The sequence below is a fragment of the Ylistrum balloti genome, unplaced genomic scaffold (genome assembly GCF_031769215.1).
Source record: "Ylistrum balloti isolate Yb309-2 unplaced genomic scaffold, AGI_CSIRO_Ybal_v1 Utg370036, whole genome shotgun sequence".
Taxonomy (NCBI): domain Eukaryota; kingdom Metazoa; phylum Mollusca; class Bivalvia; order Pectinida; family Pectinidae; genus Ylistrum; species Ylistrum balloti.
Window position 1 is genome coordinate 238,771 of NW_026782096.1, and position 15,709 is coordinate 254,479.

The 15,709-nt window shown below is 33.3% G+C and overlaps 1 protein-coding gene across 1 annotated transcript in view; it reads left to right on the top strand.

Annotated features, from left to right (window-relative positions):
- LOC132548934 (ETS translocation variant 1-like) overlaps nucleotides 1-15,709 on the top strand; it is a 52,045-nt gene that overhangs the window by 11,395 nt on the left and 24,941 nt on the right. Inside the window, exon 4 of the mRNA XM_060212839.1 lies at nucleotides 4,194-4,268. Coding sequence (XP_060068822.1) covers nucleotides 4,194-4,268 — 75 coding nt within the window. The remainder of the gene's footprint in view (nucleotides 1-4,193; nucleotides 4,269-15,709) is intronic.

A 15,709-nucleotide genomic window follows, 5' to 3' on the forward strand; every position in this document is an offset into this window, starting at 1 on the left:
CCATCATTAAACAAATAATGTTGTCACATGACATAAGAGGTCTTGTGGCTCTGTTGTCATTTAATGATGTTGTCATATGACATTAGTAGTTGTGTGGCCTCGTCATCAACATATAATGTTGTCACATGACTTAAGTGGTCATGTGGCTCTGTTGTCAGTTAATAATGTTGTCATATGACATTAGTAGTTGTGTGGCCTCGTCATCAACATATAATGTTGTCACATGACATAAGTAGTCTTGTGGCTCTGTTATCAGTTAATAATGTTGTCATATGACATTAGTGGTTGTGTGGCAACATCATTAAACAAATAATGGTGTCACATGACATAAGAGGTCTTGTGGCTCTGTTGTCATTTAATGATGTTGTCATATGACATTAGTTGTTGTGTGGCACCGTCATTTAACAAATAATGTTGTCACATGACTTAAGTGGTCATGTGGCTCTGTTATCAGTTCATAATGTTGTCACATGACATTAGTGGTTGTGTGGCTCCGTTAGTAGACAAATAATGTTGCCATATGACGTTAAGTGGTTGTGTGGCTTTCTCATCAATGAATAATGGCTTTTGATATGGTGTTGTTATATGTCATTAGTAATTGTGTTGCTCTACCATCAGTAAAACATGTTGTCATTTGACTGTAGTGGTTATGTGGCTCTGTCATCAGTAAATGATGTTGTCATTTGACTGTAGTGATTGTGTGGCTCTGTCATCAGTAAATAATGTTGTCATGTGTCATAACTGGTTATATGGCTCAGTCTTCAATACATAATGTTGTCATATGACATTAGTGGTTGTGTGGCTCAGTCTTCAATACATAATGTTGTCATATGACATTAGTGGTTGTGTAGCTCAGTCTTCAATACATAATGTTGTCATATGTCTTCAGTAGTTGTGTGGCTCTGTCATCAGTAAATAATGTTGTCTAATAAATAAATTCTGTCATATGACTTTAGTGGTTGCGTGGCTCTGTCATATGGAAAATAACATTGTCTCAAAAAAAATTGTCATATGACTTTAGTGGTTGTGTGGCTCTGTCATCAATTAATGTTTTCATATGATGTCAGTTGTTGTGTGCCCCATCAGCTATGAAAGCCATTTTGAAGACTATGTATTAGAATAACTAATAGATTTGCTGAACAACAATACTTTTTTATGTAAAGGAGATCAAACTACTAAAGAGCTACTATATTTGTTTCGTAATAAGCCCAGGCGCCTACATATTACCTCCAGCTCAAGTCATTGAAAGCTAAAAAACTGAAAGTTATTTAGTTTCAGTGTTTTATTTCTTTTAGGTGATAGGTTATATTGGGATGCATGCGTAATCTGTAAAACGACACCGTCTATGATGAAATGTTAAACCTGTATTACCTCAAGGTCTGTAAGGATAGAAATGAAGAGTTTTCTGAGGGTTAATGAGTGTAAGTTTTTTATGCTTTGCCTCTGGAGTTAAATTTCAACAATGCATCGATATAGTAAAGAATAATGGATATTAAATGGAGGATGAACATCATAGTATTGACATCGGGAAGGTTTACATCAGTATTGCAGAATTTAACAAGATTTTTCTTAATTTACAAATACAGGAATAGTACTTTACAGAGATAAATGGAAATTTTCCTGGTGTTAAATCTATTTGAAAAAAAAGAGAGAGAAAAGTCCCTAATTGAAATTAAAGATTGTCTATAGTGAAAAAATTGCTGGGAGTCCAAGCATGCTTAATAGGGCAGTGGAAGTGTTTTCAGTGACAGTGGGAGAGCATCATACCTCACAATAAACCTGCTCGGCTAGTCATTTAGTCTTCATTAGGACAACTCGCAGGAGGTTAATTCTCGGAGACTGCGGTCCAGTATAGAGGTCATCACTTTCCCTTAGCAACTGGTTTGACCTGCAGTTACATTGTCGCATCATTATAAAAGATAGGGTACTGTGCCCTGCCACGCTAGATCTAACGGTCATAGAACTAGATAAAGGAAAAAAAGATTCTCTTCTTTTCATTTCAATCTTTTAGGTATATAGAGCTGATAAATCTTGTGTAAATATTGCTTGGAATACATTCACCACAAATCATTGGTTGACCTCAACTTTAATCAATAAGTGTAAGAGGTTTATCTAACAGAACACAAAATTGATTAATAATCACTTTTAAGATATAAAAAAATTGATATTATCTTTTGCAGTTTAAAGTTTTCAATTTTTTTATGACATTTAAAATATCTTTCTGAGACTTCTATTGTTAAAAGATCACCCCACCCTTCTTTTTTAAAACTTCACTCTACCTTAGATATGTACTATAGGAACAATTATCTTTCGAATAATCATGTATTAGGTGGTTAAATTCAGGTTTATATGCAAAAATATTTTGAGTGGTTGTTTATCCATATTATTCATATACATTTAGAATAATTATCATTATTGGTTTTCTTTTAGTTTTTCTTTCTGTTACATAGATACAAAAAGTGCATGCCATATGAATTAATTATTTTATATGAATTAATTATTTTACATAAGAATGGTCTTCTGTCTTGAATACAGAACTTAAAGTATCAATTGTTCAGTCACAATCCCAAACTTTCTAGATTCTGGTATCAACACTGGATTCCTTTCTAATGACAAATTCTGGTTTTAAAGGTTATAGATATAAGAGTATATAAGAAAATATAAGCTATAGTGGTGACTATGCTGTGAGCAAAAGTTATGACTAAATGTAGCAAGACTTTCATTGGTTAATTTCAAATAGAAAATGATAAATATAAAAAAATCTTGTGATTTATCAGTAAGGGTGAAGACGAAGATTTGTGCCCAATTTTACATCAAATGAAAGTAGTCTTCTCCTTTTAATTCAATTTTAATTAATTTTTATTACAAATTTTAAGCTGATGATATTGATGAGGCTAAATTTTGACCCTAATCCTGCTTTAGCTAGATCATTTCCATCCTTACTGCGCCCATATATTTGATTGGAAAAAAAATTCCTGAAATCAGAAATTTAATAATATTGTAAAATGAGTACTTTTCATGCAACAATCAAATGTCATTTTGTAATTTTGTAACTGAATAGAGAATTTAAAAAAAAAAATCTAGAAAGGGGGATTTGATTTCAGACTTCAGCTCCTACCCTGATAAATCCATTACAACTTACATGATTAATGTTGCCCAAATACTGATAACAAATGGTGATATAAATGCCAAATACTGAAAAGCAGCTCTCAAATTAACTATTAATCTCAAACATTCATTTTGAAAATGGTTAATGGTCAGGAACATTTTTAACTTAATCAATTAACTTGATAATTTTTCGTTCTGTACATTACTTTCTCAGAACCACATTGTCTGCCTTATGGTCATGGCACGTCCACCCCTTTTTCATTATAGAACTGCCTCTTTCCATTTTCTCTGTCAATGCCACGAGGCTGAAAGAAAGCTAATGACAATGTCTAACTGATGCTCTAGGTTCAGCATGCCTCGTTTCACAGAATTGATGGTTGGTTGCCGAGGGAACATGTACAATTGTTGTGCAAATGTGACGACCACCAACAAATAGATCACAACTCTATTAGTCAGGTTCAAACAGAACAAGTATAAACTCAACAAATGGTCAAGTGAGAGAATCAATTTGATTAACATCAAAGGCGGCCAGTGAACCTTGTAACGGTTAATATCTTTATTATTTCATGTGAACATGTAGGTCAAAAAAGTATTTGTATTGAACAAGTGTTTCTAATGAATTGATGTTAACAGATTAAGTAGGATAAGGAATGATCTATATGGATATTTATGTAAAAATCATTTAACACAAGTAATATCAGATTTGTTCGGTCGTTGCCATTTTTTTATATGTATAATAAAAAATCAATATTATTGTTAGAACTCTGTAATACAAATAATTTTTAGACTTTTCATTATCTGGAACTATAGACTTTTTTGTACAGACTCACTAAATAGATGTTAACAATAGGATCTTAGGAAATTAGTCCATGATACAAACCATGCTTAAAATATTAGCTGAAGACTTGGGAATTAAATTTTGTTTCATTTATTTTCTTATAATTTTCTTTTCTGTCTCATTTTTATTTTCTTTTTTTTTGTTAACAATGTTAATTAACTTTATGTAAAATTGTGCATTTCTTTTAAGTACTTAAAAAATTAAAAGAAAAGAAAATTTGTGATGACTGGTTTGTTCATCTCCACAGCTAGTCACTCAGACCAAGAGAGAGAACAGTTTGTCCCCGGGTACTCATCCGTAGCCAAATCGTCCGTAAATGGAGGTAAGTTGAGCAGCACAATTACCACCACAGATTTTGTCTTTTATGGTCGTAATATTTGTTTTCTCACATTTTCAGGGGTAGAGTACTGCTGGTACCTAAATTTGACCCTAGGTATCTTCACACGTATTTAGCTGACTTGTTCTAGATTCCTAAGAGTATAAAGCAGCCTGTTGGGAAGCAATGTGAGGGAAAAATACCAAATATTCTTATGGTTTTCCATCATCCTGTATGGTATGACTGATGGGTTGTGATCAGAATATGGTTTAGATTGGTGGTCACTTGTGATATTATGTAAATTAGAAGTGAAACTACAAATATATCAACCAATATATGTCAGGAAACAAAACTATACAGCATTAAAGATCACATGATATTAAAGAAGCTTTGATATAGAACATAAGTCATTAAAATATAGGTCATTAATTAATGACTTTAGTAATTAACGACTTACATCATTAAAAAAAGTCATTAGTGAGCAATTCATGTCATTTAAAAAGTTACCAAGGTAAATAATTTATGATTAACATCGTTTCAAAAAGTCATTTATTAACAATTGACATCATTAAAAAAACATTTGACATAGAGTAGGATACATTGAAGTTTATATAACAGATAAAAACTTAAGTTTTCCACGGTTTTAAACTACATATGTGTTATCAAAATTCTATCATGTGTGTAAATGTTAACTCAATAATGTGTATATAATCTATTTCAAACCTTTCCAAGTATCATATGAGAGGTTGCACTACTTCCAGTCCTTCAAAAACAGCAAAAGATGTGGGCGTACCATAAAAATAAACTTGAAACACGTACAGTAACATGCTAGTGTATTTATTACTATTGGACTGTAACCTGTTGTGTACAGCCATGTACAATGGTTATTTGGATAATTGGATGGAAATTTTTCTTGAACTTTGCCTTAGAATTGAGGTCCTGGTCAAATCATAGGTCACTGAAATTGTTTTCCTATGTTTTTTCTGAAGTTAAAAACTGTAAGAAAAATAATTTTGCATAAATTTCTAGGGATATAATCAGTGTAATGCTAAAAAAAATTCATTTTAATGTTTTTCACTAAACATTGTGCTTTGATCATAATGTTGCTGTAATTTCTATTGATTTTTGAAACTATTGCCTTTGATCGATTTTCAAAGACTAAAAAAAAAAAAGATTAAAAAACACATAAATATAGTTATCATACACACTTAAACACTTTTATCACCACTGAAATTATATGTAACCAACTTACAATCAAGAGAATAATAGCTCAAACTGATGAAGATATGTTGTACAGGGATATCATTTAATGACTTTTAATTGGAAAAAAATCAGAAAATATTTAAATAACTATGATAGTCCGTTTGATAATGATATATGGTAGAGCAGAGTACACAATTGTCATTTAAGGTGATCTCCTTTGTGCTCCAGTTTTTCAATTGAATATCTAATTTAAATTTCAAAAATGGTGACTTCATTATAAGTCTAAAACATTTATCAATTTCGATGCAAATTAACTAAATTTTTTAAATGAAATCAGCAAAGAGATATTTCCAAGACAACTTTTTTGGTTCTATTAAGGTAAGTGAAATTGGGTTTTACCAGAATTCTTTATGATACAGAAACCGACATTTTTTGTCCCAGTTTGATGTAACAAGTATTATTATTGATAAAAATCTCCTGTTTCATCTTTTATTTTTTGCTTCACAAATTTGATAAGTAATATTGAAAATGGTGTTACACCCCTATTATAAACCGGAGAAATTAGTTTTTTATTGGAACTGAACGGAATAAAAAATGCATCTTATAAATGTTTAAAGGCTATATGTTCTCATGCACTGACTCAGGTGTTTCTCCTGTAAACACCTGTGCCTTCGCGTTGGGTTTTCCTCGTTAGTGAAAAGTATAATAACCTATAGGGACTCGATACACAGGTAGTTCACAACTTTGCACAAGTTTTTGGATGATTTGATAAAAACGGTTGTGGAAAATTTCCTTTCCTTTTGTCTAAAAAGCTGTGACATGGTTGGCTAAGATCTGCAACATGTGATGCAGGAATGTTCTGCATTGCGAGCAGATGACAGAGTAAGACGTTTAGTAAAGAACGGGAGGAGGAGGGTGTATTTTGGAAATTTACTTAATAGCAAGTCACAGAACACTTCTTCAACAGACCAGAATGCTGCATCTGGCTTTATAAATAAATACTTAAGGCTGAAAATAAACTAAATTTTCCACGAATTACGTAATTTGTCTTTGTGACGGTATGATTGGTTTTCGTAGGATATGAGTTATTAGAATTTACAGAAGTATAGCGTGTGTTATGATACGCGATTCATAATGATATAAATGACCTAGTTGGCATGAGTTTGAGCAACTGCTGCGTCATCTGTACATATGGGCACAGTGATCGTCTACAGTGGAGAGACACACTGCCGCGTCAAAATGCCAACATCCCATAATACTTGCCCGCCCTCCCTTTATAGTGAACTTCTTTAAAAGAAGAAAGATTCCAATTTTCAAGGAAATTTCCTTGGATTGAGTTATTTGTGTTGTGGTGTATGTGTGGGTGTTACATACAAACAAACAATACAGGAGATTCGCACAATTATCAGTCATGTGTTTTCTTTGTAGAGTTTACACCCACTAACTTTTGATGGCTTTCATCTTATCAGGCTTCAAATCATTCCTTTATAGTCAGATGTGAAGGAGATACACCAGAATATAGTGATAAATCGCATATAATTTAAAATCTGTTTAAATTGAATGCATCAGGGGTGTTCAAAAAAAGTCAATTTTCACAAGTAGTTTTAAACATTTTTGTTTAAAGGGTTTGAAATCATGGTAATCGAGATTATAGTTTTAATGAAGAAGAATTTTGATGTGTGATAGGACAAGGTTGTGGGCACTAGAAGTGCTATGGAATACTTCTATATATATTTATTGGGATTATTATCATATATATTGGACTAACATCATACAAATGGCAGTACAGCTGTCTCTACTGGAGGATAACTTTACCATATTTAAGTTCAATATGCTTAGGGAGACAGTACATAACACTTCTTACCAAAGTCAGCACATTTATTTACAGGACAAAAAGATGAAGGAGTATCTGTTTGTAATACAGGACAGTTATAGATGTAGGTGGGCTTATCACCAAGCATGGGGTTATTGATGAATAAATGTCATATTACTGGAGTACATATATTTTGTTTCGTTGGAGTATCATTTGATATATAAATATAAAAGGGCATGTGATTTCATAATGTAATATATATATATATATATAAATATATGTATTGGAGTACATAGTTATAATTTCAGGTTATATTCCGTCTAAATCAACCTGGTCATTTAAACGGTCTAAAGCACCAGTACGTTGGTATTGAAATTAAGTACCAGTGATCAGCACATTCAAAAATGATATCGTTACCTTGTGGTAACACTATTATATCATGTATAAAGCATTAGGCATGACATAGATTGCTGTTCACGAAATGTACAGATTGCCGTTCATGAAATGTAGTTTGTCGGCACTGTGATTCAACATAAAGATCTGGGTAACTATTGGTTTAATGCACACAACAGATGCTGAAATTTTACTGTGTATAATACAGACATTAAAAGTGAAAACAGTAATGAATTAGCTGGTCGTTTAGATGTAACAGTAATTATACAGACAAGATTTTAATTGATCCTGATTGTGTTAGCAGTATATTAGGATCTGTACCTCGGCCAAGCACCTGTTGGTGAAGTAACCTTATAACCTCAGCAGCTCCCACAGCGTCATAGCCCCTCCCCCCACTCCAGCAGGTTCTCCTAATTAGGCCATCTGGGTTATGAATGAAATACCACCAGCCCTGTCTGGGGGGCAAAATTAAAACTTTACAAGGAGCACTGATAGGGGTTACATTGGTAGGCTTGGGTACTTGTCAGAAGCATTTAGGGTTTCCAGTTTATATTGCTGTTTTGTTTCCATTACAATACAAAGCTATATTCATTAGGTATATTAATACAAAGGAAGATAGTTCTAAATTCAGTCAAAGCTGTTTATAATAGGATGTAACCATCATGTTTAGTGTAACTCACCTGTACATATATAGATATAACACACTTGTACATATATATATTAGAATATATGTACCTATATATAGCACATTTGTACATATCTATATTAGAATATATGTACCTATATATAGCACATTTGTACATTTATATATTAGAATATATGTACCTATATATAGCACATCTGTACACATATATATTAGAATGTATGTACCTATATATAGCACATTTGTACATATATACATTAGAATATATGTACCTATATATAGCACATCTGTACATATATATATAACACCTTAGACAGATTATCTATGCCTATGTATCATCACACCTGTACCTATATATAGCAAACCCCTACCTATATAAGTTTACCACACCTGTGTATTTATAGCACACCTGTGCATATATATCGTCACACCTGTATCCATGTTGTGTAACTGTACCACACTTATTTGCCTTACTATATATCATAACACTGTTCCTTCGTAAGTATCATGTTATCTGTTCCTGAATTTGTTATGTTAAGAAAACAGGAGTAAAATGACAATCATTTACATGATGCATTACCCTAAAAATTACTTTTAGTAGACCTTCCAAAACAACATAAAAAAATCAAAATTTTAATGTGAAAAACAACAAGTGTTGTATTCAGTATTGATGTGCTCTGAAATTTTTTTATTTCTTGAAAAGTATCTTTCAACTGAAATATCAAATGATATCAGACACTATCTCTTGTACTGATAATTGACAGATACGCTAGGTCAGTTTGTTCTGACAAATATTGTTTTAGTTATTAAAGCAGTCTTAAATATAGAGAAATAACACCTGACAATTTGTACTCGCAATCTCAGGCCCAATACTAACATCAAACCTGGCTGACGGCCCATGGAATAGCACTAAAAAGAATATCAACATTTATTTAGATGAATATCTACTATTATAGGCTTACGATAATTAACAGGCATTTTTCGTTAGAATTGATGTTTCATTTTTATCGGGTAACGTGACTTCCATGACTTCCGGAATTGATTTGCATCAGATTTCACATTTACAACGGAAACATAATGACCCAATCACATGTACAGGTGTAATGTATCTTAACGACCTTACCTGTACAGGTGAAACAAAACGTAATGACTAATCTACAAGGTTAAAGAGCTGTGGCCTATTGACAGCCAGTGATCAGAGAGTGATAACGCTTGTCGACCCTTTGATCCGATCCTCCATCCAACTTGGGTGTTGGGTGACGCGACATGCACACACCGATAAAAATGGAATCAAAGACACAGTTTCTTTATGGCTTCCGGAAAAGTTAAGAGAAATGATGACTGATATTTCTTAACAGTTGTGAGACGAAGAGATACAGTAAATTGTACATTTTTCATGCATGTTTTGGCTATTTTTGGATTGGAGATATAATCTTAGAATCATAAGTCATGGGGAGTGATCATTATCATTTGATCAGGTAAAAGACATTTGGCAAATTGAATTTGTGATTGTGTAACAGATATATATATATAATTTTCCTCCGTTAAAATGTCTGTTTATGTATATAGTCACATTGAATATTGTCCCCAACCTGTCGCAAGTTCTGCTGGTATACATATTTTGTTTGATTAACTTCTGGTTACTGTAAACTAATGTCTGGTTACTGTAAACTAATGTCTGGTTACTGTAAACTAATGTCTGGTTACTGTAAACTAATGTCTGGTTACTGTAAGTGTCATTATTTTTGAGGGACTTAATTAACCCGCGAAAAATAGATTCCTTCAAAATAAGACATAATGTCCTTTATGTCATGTAATTTTTGTATAAACTAGCCTCATTCTGACTAAAGCAGGATATGCTGTACAATACTTATATTGTTGGGTTTGAATTTGGTTTGCATTGAACCTCATTACAACCTTGCTGTGTCGTTACTATGTAGATAATACTGTCAGGTCTTCGTTGTTGCTAAGGTTTGACAGAGAAGCAATGAGATACACCCTAGACTCGACAGACTGGTAATTTCTCTTTTCTCCATTCAACGGTGTAATAAGCTCTTGTCCTTGTCAAAGACAACCCACTTTGTGGACAAGAAGCAACTTTAGTCGACGACTACTCTAATTACCACAGCCGGCATGGAGGGGAATGTCAGCCAGTGCTCACAGCCGTTGACGCACAAGAGTTCCTATAGTGACAATGCCATGACGATCTCTGATATAAACTGTACAACACAGAAATGCCACGATTCTGTCTCAGTGTGCGCTTTGCGTTTGACTTGTGTTAAACACGAGACTGCTCTATCATCAATTATAGCAGGAATCAGCATCATCAACACGACAATTCTTAGCTAACATAAATCCACCTGCCTCGAGCTTTCTGATCAGTGGGACAAAACTAGCATCTTCTCTCTCCCAGGGGGTGCCATACTAATTGAACAATAAGACTCGCAAACTCCCCTTCCCCGCCATCGGCTGCAGGATCAGATGTAAGGGGCACAGGCATTGGTCTCTCTGATTTGTCGACTGATTTACATGTTATCAACACGACCGCTGAATTATTTATAACCATTCAGACCTGTGCAGTGCAAGACAACGACTTTGTATAGTGTAGCCGAATAACGGAAAACACATCACACATAACGCCTCTCATATTCGCCTGGCGCGATCATCTTGGATGCGCCTATGCCATAAGACAATATTGTCATTAAAGAGAGAAAATTGGAGAAAAAATTGATATTGGTTTCCGTGAGTGAGCTGGGCTAACACAGACCAATTATATGTTGTAATTGAATCTGTTATACTGTTGTGCAGCGTAGCCACTTCCTAAGCCATTATCATCCTCATTACCTGTACACCTTGACTTTCATAATACACCAATATTTTTTTGTTTCAATAGAACAGGATTCCTTTTCTAATATTTTGGAGGAAGATAGGAAAATATTGTTTGTTTGATGTTGATATTAATGATTTTTCATGTACTTGTTTTGTGGTATTGTGTTTATGATAACTTTTTTTGGTTTCTGTAAGACAGAATTCCTTTTTTCTGTTCGGAATAAAACAGAAAAAAATTGTTTGTTTGATGTAGACTTGTTTATTATATCATGTTTACAATATCTTCTTTCCGCTTAATTCTCAAAAAGAATCATAAATTCATGAAGTCCTTTAGTAAACAAACATTAGCTTTTAATAGTTACATCTCTGTCATTGATGAATAAACATATATTGTTAGAAAATACTTATTTCTAGAAGTATATTTTGTTCCAGACTTAGTAAGCTGATGAATATACATGTATGGTTTACATAGTATAAAATATTTTGTGTACCTTAAAGCTAACAAAAAGTAATTTACAGAAATCATTGTTTGAAATTTCTTTTTTTTTTCTTAAAGCTAAGTATAAAGGGCTTTGATCTGTATGAAAAAAGGTCTGATTTTGAAATGATCGATTTTTAGAGAGAAAAAAAAATCAAAAATCATTATGATTAATGTTAAAAACAACTTGAATATCATTTCTTGTTCATCTTCATAATTAATCAGCAAAAAAATTGTATTTAAAAAAAGCACAGGAAAAGAAAGTACTGTGTAGAGCTGTAAGAGCTGGGATCAGTTTTCATTTTGATTACTAAGTTAATATTGAGTTGTTTACCGTTGTAGCATGCTATTGTGAAGCATGAGGAAATGAACTGAGGTCAAAATACCATTATAGTGAAATGAACCCCCCATGGTAAAAGGAAGCCACTTTATATTTTGCTTTCAATCGAGGTTTCTTCACTTAATTTTTTATTGCTTTGATTAATTAAGTTCCTCCAAACATAATAAAACTGAAAAATAACAAGGGTGGTGAAATCCAGGGTGGGTCTAGACCATGGGTAAAGTGAAGTATTTCACTGTTTTCCTACTAATTAACTTTTTTCACCAATTTTTTTCTCATTGTCATGATTCAATCATATAAACACACATATAACAAAAAATTGGTATGGGGTGGAAAAAACTAGGGTGGGCTGGGGCAGGGGTTCACTTTACTATAGCCATGGTCAACACAAAAATAACATCAAATTTTAGTCTGTAATACGGAATTGTATAGAGTGCTAGCTAATAGGTAAGTAATTAACCAAGACACCATTAGCTACTATTCCTATATATTTATGTTTGTTAATGTTAATATGATACAGGACTGACAGGTATAGTATAGTGTTGAGGTAGAGTGTGATACAGGACTGATGGATAAAGTATAGTGATGAGTGTGATACAGGACTGACCGATATAGTATAGTGATGAGTGTGATACAGGACTGACAGGTATAGTATAGTGATGAGGTAGAGTGTGATACAGGACTGACAGGTATAGTATAGTGATGAGTGTGATACAGGACTGACAGATGTAGTATAGTGATGAGGTAGAGAGTGATACAGGACTGACAGGTATAGTATAGTGATGAGTGTGATACAGGACTGACAGGTATAGTATAGTGATGAGTGTGATACAGGACTGACAGGTATAGTATAGTGATGAGTGTGATACAGGACTGACAGATATAGTATAGTGATGAGTGTGATACAGGACTGACAGATATAGTATAGTGATGAGTGTGATACAGGACTGACAGATATAGTATAGTGATGAGTGTGATACAGGACTGACAGGTATAGTATAGTGATGAGGTAGAGTGTGATACAGGACTAATGGATATAGTATAGTGATGAGTGTGATACAGGACTGACCGATATAGTATAGTGATGAGTGTGATACAGGACTGACAGGTATAGTATAGTAATGAGTGTGATACAGGACTGATGGATATAGTATAGTGATGAGGTATGTAGTATGGTACAGAACTGACAGGTGTAATGCTTTACCATGTCAATGTTTATTTGAGCTAATAAGGGTGATAAGATAAAAAAATTAGATGACAAAATTTTGATGCGGAAAAGAATTTTGTAATGCTTCACTTTACCATGGGCTTCATTTACTGGGACACCGACCTCATATGGCCTAAAGAAGAGGACCTTTTTTCTCTTTTTCTCAGATTGATGTTTTGAGATAATTTTTTTTAAAAATAACAACATAAGAGATAGCTAAGTGTGGTGAACAACTTCCAAGTTAAATTGATATCAAGCTGTTAAGTCTTCAGAAAAATATCTGAAATTCTCTACCCAATTATTGGTATGGTATTCCATGATGACAATGAGATCAGTGACAGTAATTTTATAAAATCTTGTGACAAATTACAGCAATGATGGTGTTTCCTCGAGGTTATGATAACGCAGCATATCTAGTCGCATCAAGTGATATAGTGTGACAATTGGGAGATGGAATTTCAAATAAATACCCTGAAAACATACAGTAGACATGAACAGTTGTACCTCCACCTCCGAGTTTCTGTGCGAGGCTGGTAATTGTAAATAATAGTCAGTCAAAGTGTGGGGAAGAAAAAAAACACGCATATTAAATGCACGGGATGGGGATTTTAATGGAATTAATTACTGGCATTGAGAACAAATTGCCCATCTTCAGGTGGTAATTTGAATCGTTATGTGTCATTAATTAGTGAATTAAAGTAAGGATGTGGAGTTTGTCCAACATAATATGGCCTAGTAACATTATATCTTTCAGCAGTCAACAATTTTTGTCATACAGACAAAAAGAATTCTGCTCCTTGTCACATATTAATATTTCATTTGTACCTAACTGTGGTTTTGAAATACCAGAGAGAGATGAAAATTGGAGAAAGAAAGAGCTTATTAGTCTATTTTGCATAACATTGTTTTTTGATATACCAATACAGATGCTGATCAGTAATTCATGCAAGTTATAGAAATAACAACTCACAGCTGTCCCAGGTGAAAATCTGGCAGAATGAAAACAAGAATAAGTCAATCAGTTTATGATATTTGCAGTACAAGTAGATGTCTGAAACAAGAGCCTCCATGCTTGGGGTATGGTAATTATAAGCTCCCAAATGACCCTGATCGGACTCAAACATATCATTATCTGAAGCAGTATAATATCACAAATACTTCAACGTGTTATGAAAATTTTGTTGTTTTGAAAAATGCACAGGTTATCAGAACTGTGTTAGAAAAAATGATTTATAGATATCAAATATATTTGCATTCAGTGTATGATAAGTATGATTTTAAAACCAATAATTAGATTTAGTGTAATTAAAAAATTTGTATAATTTACATATTGCTAATATTCATTTCACAAAGTTGATGACCTGAAAGTTTTGATGAGGAAAATGAGGGTAATAGATATGAAAGAAATACACTTGAAGGAACAAGCTACTGTTTATCCTTATAATCCTTGAAACAGTTTCAAAAATGGAGATCTTGTAAAGATAGCGACCCATAGAGAAATCACTGATTGAAATTGTAGAGAAGGGACAACTATCTGAAACACAGAATATCAATTTGAAATCTTTTTACAAATATCACTTTAATGTTTTAATAAGGTTGTGATATCCATCCGTTTAAGCCAATATTCCTGAAAACTCCATCTGCGTCTGCCTCTGGTGTTATGTCCTCGAGCCTTAGACGACTGTTTGGTGAGAAGACATTTGTTTAACACTCATCAATCAAGCCTGACAACTCATTATAAGAAATTGCTGTATTTTTTGACACAATGTAAAAACTGAAGTTGTCCTGATCATGCAATGAAAGGTCTTTAATACCGTTGATGGTAACAACCATAATAGACATTGTATTAAAGCCATTATTCTCAAAATTAATATTTTATTTTAACGAGGTTTGTATTATAGTTTAGTATGACAGCCAAAGTCATAAAAAAGTGGAAACCTTAATTAAGTAGTTTGACGACATCATATGATATTAAGAATGTTTGAAAAACTATCTGAGCATATCCATGTGATATGTGCATATTAAAGCTCCGTAATTTCTGGAGAAAAAATATGTTTGTCTCACATATAGACCGTTTTGAATCTTTAACCCAGCAGTGATTTGTTGTTGTCAGATTTTGAATAATTTATGGATGGCGTACTGTGGTTCGACAATGGTACTGTGATTATCTGTGTCACCGTGGACAGTGTGAGGGAGATTAACTCAGATAATATGATATCCATGCTCGGCCATATGCGGCTTCAATACGTCATGAATGTTGACAAATTTGACAGTTTAAATATTGGACCGTATGATGGACGGTTGTTATGGAGATCTGATTCTCGCTAATTGCTATGATTTACGATTTAGTATGAAATGGGATAAGATATCTAGTTAGAACTGGTCTATACCAGGAGTGAGATATCTAGTCAGTGCTTGGTATATACATGGTTATCTTCATAGGTGAGATATCTAGTTAGTGCTGGTCTATACATGGTTATCTTCATAGGTGAGATATCTAGTTAGTGCTGGTCTATACATGGTTATCTACAATAGTGAGAT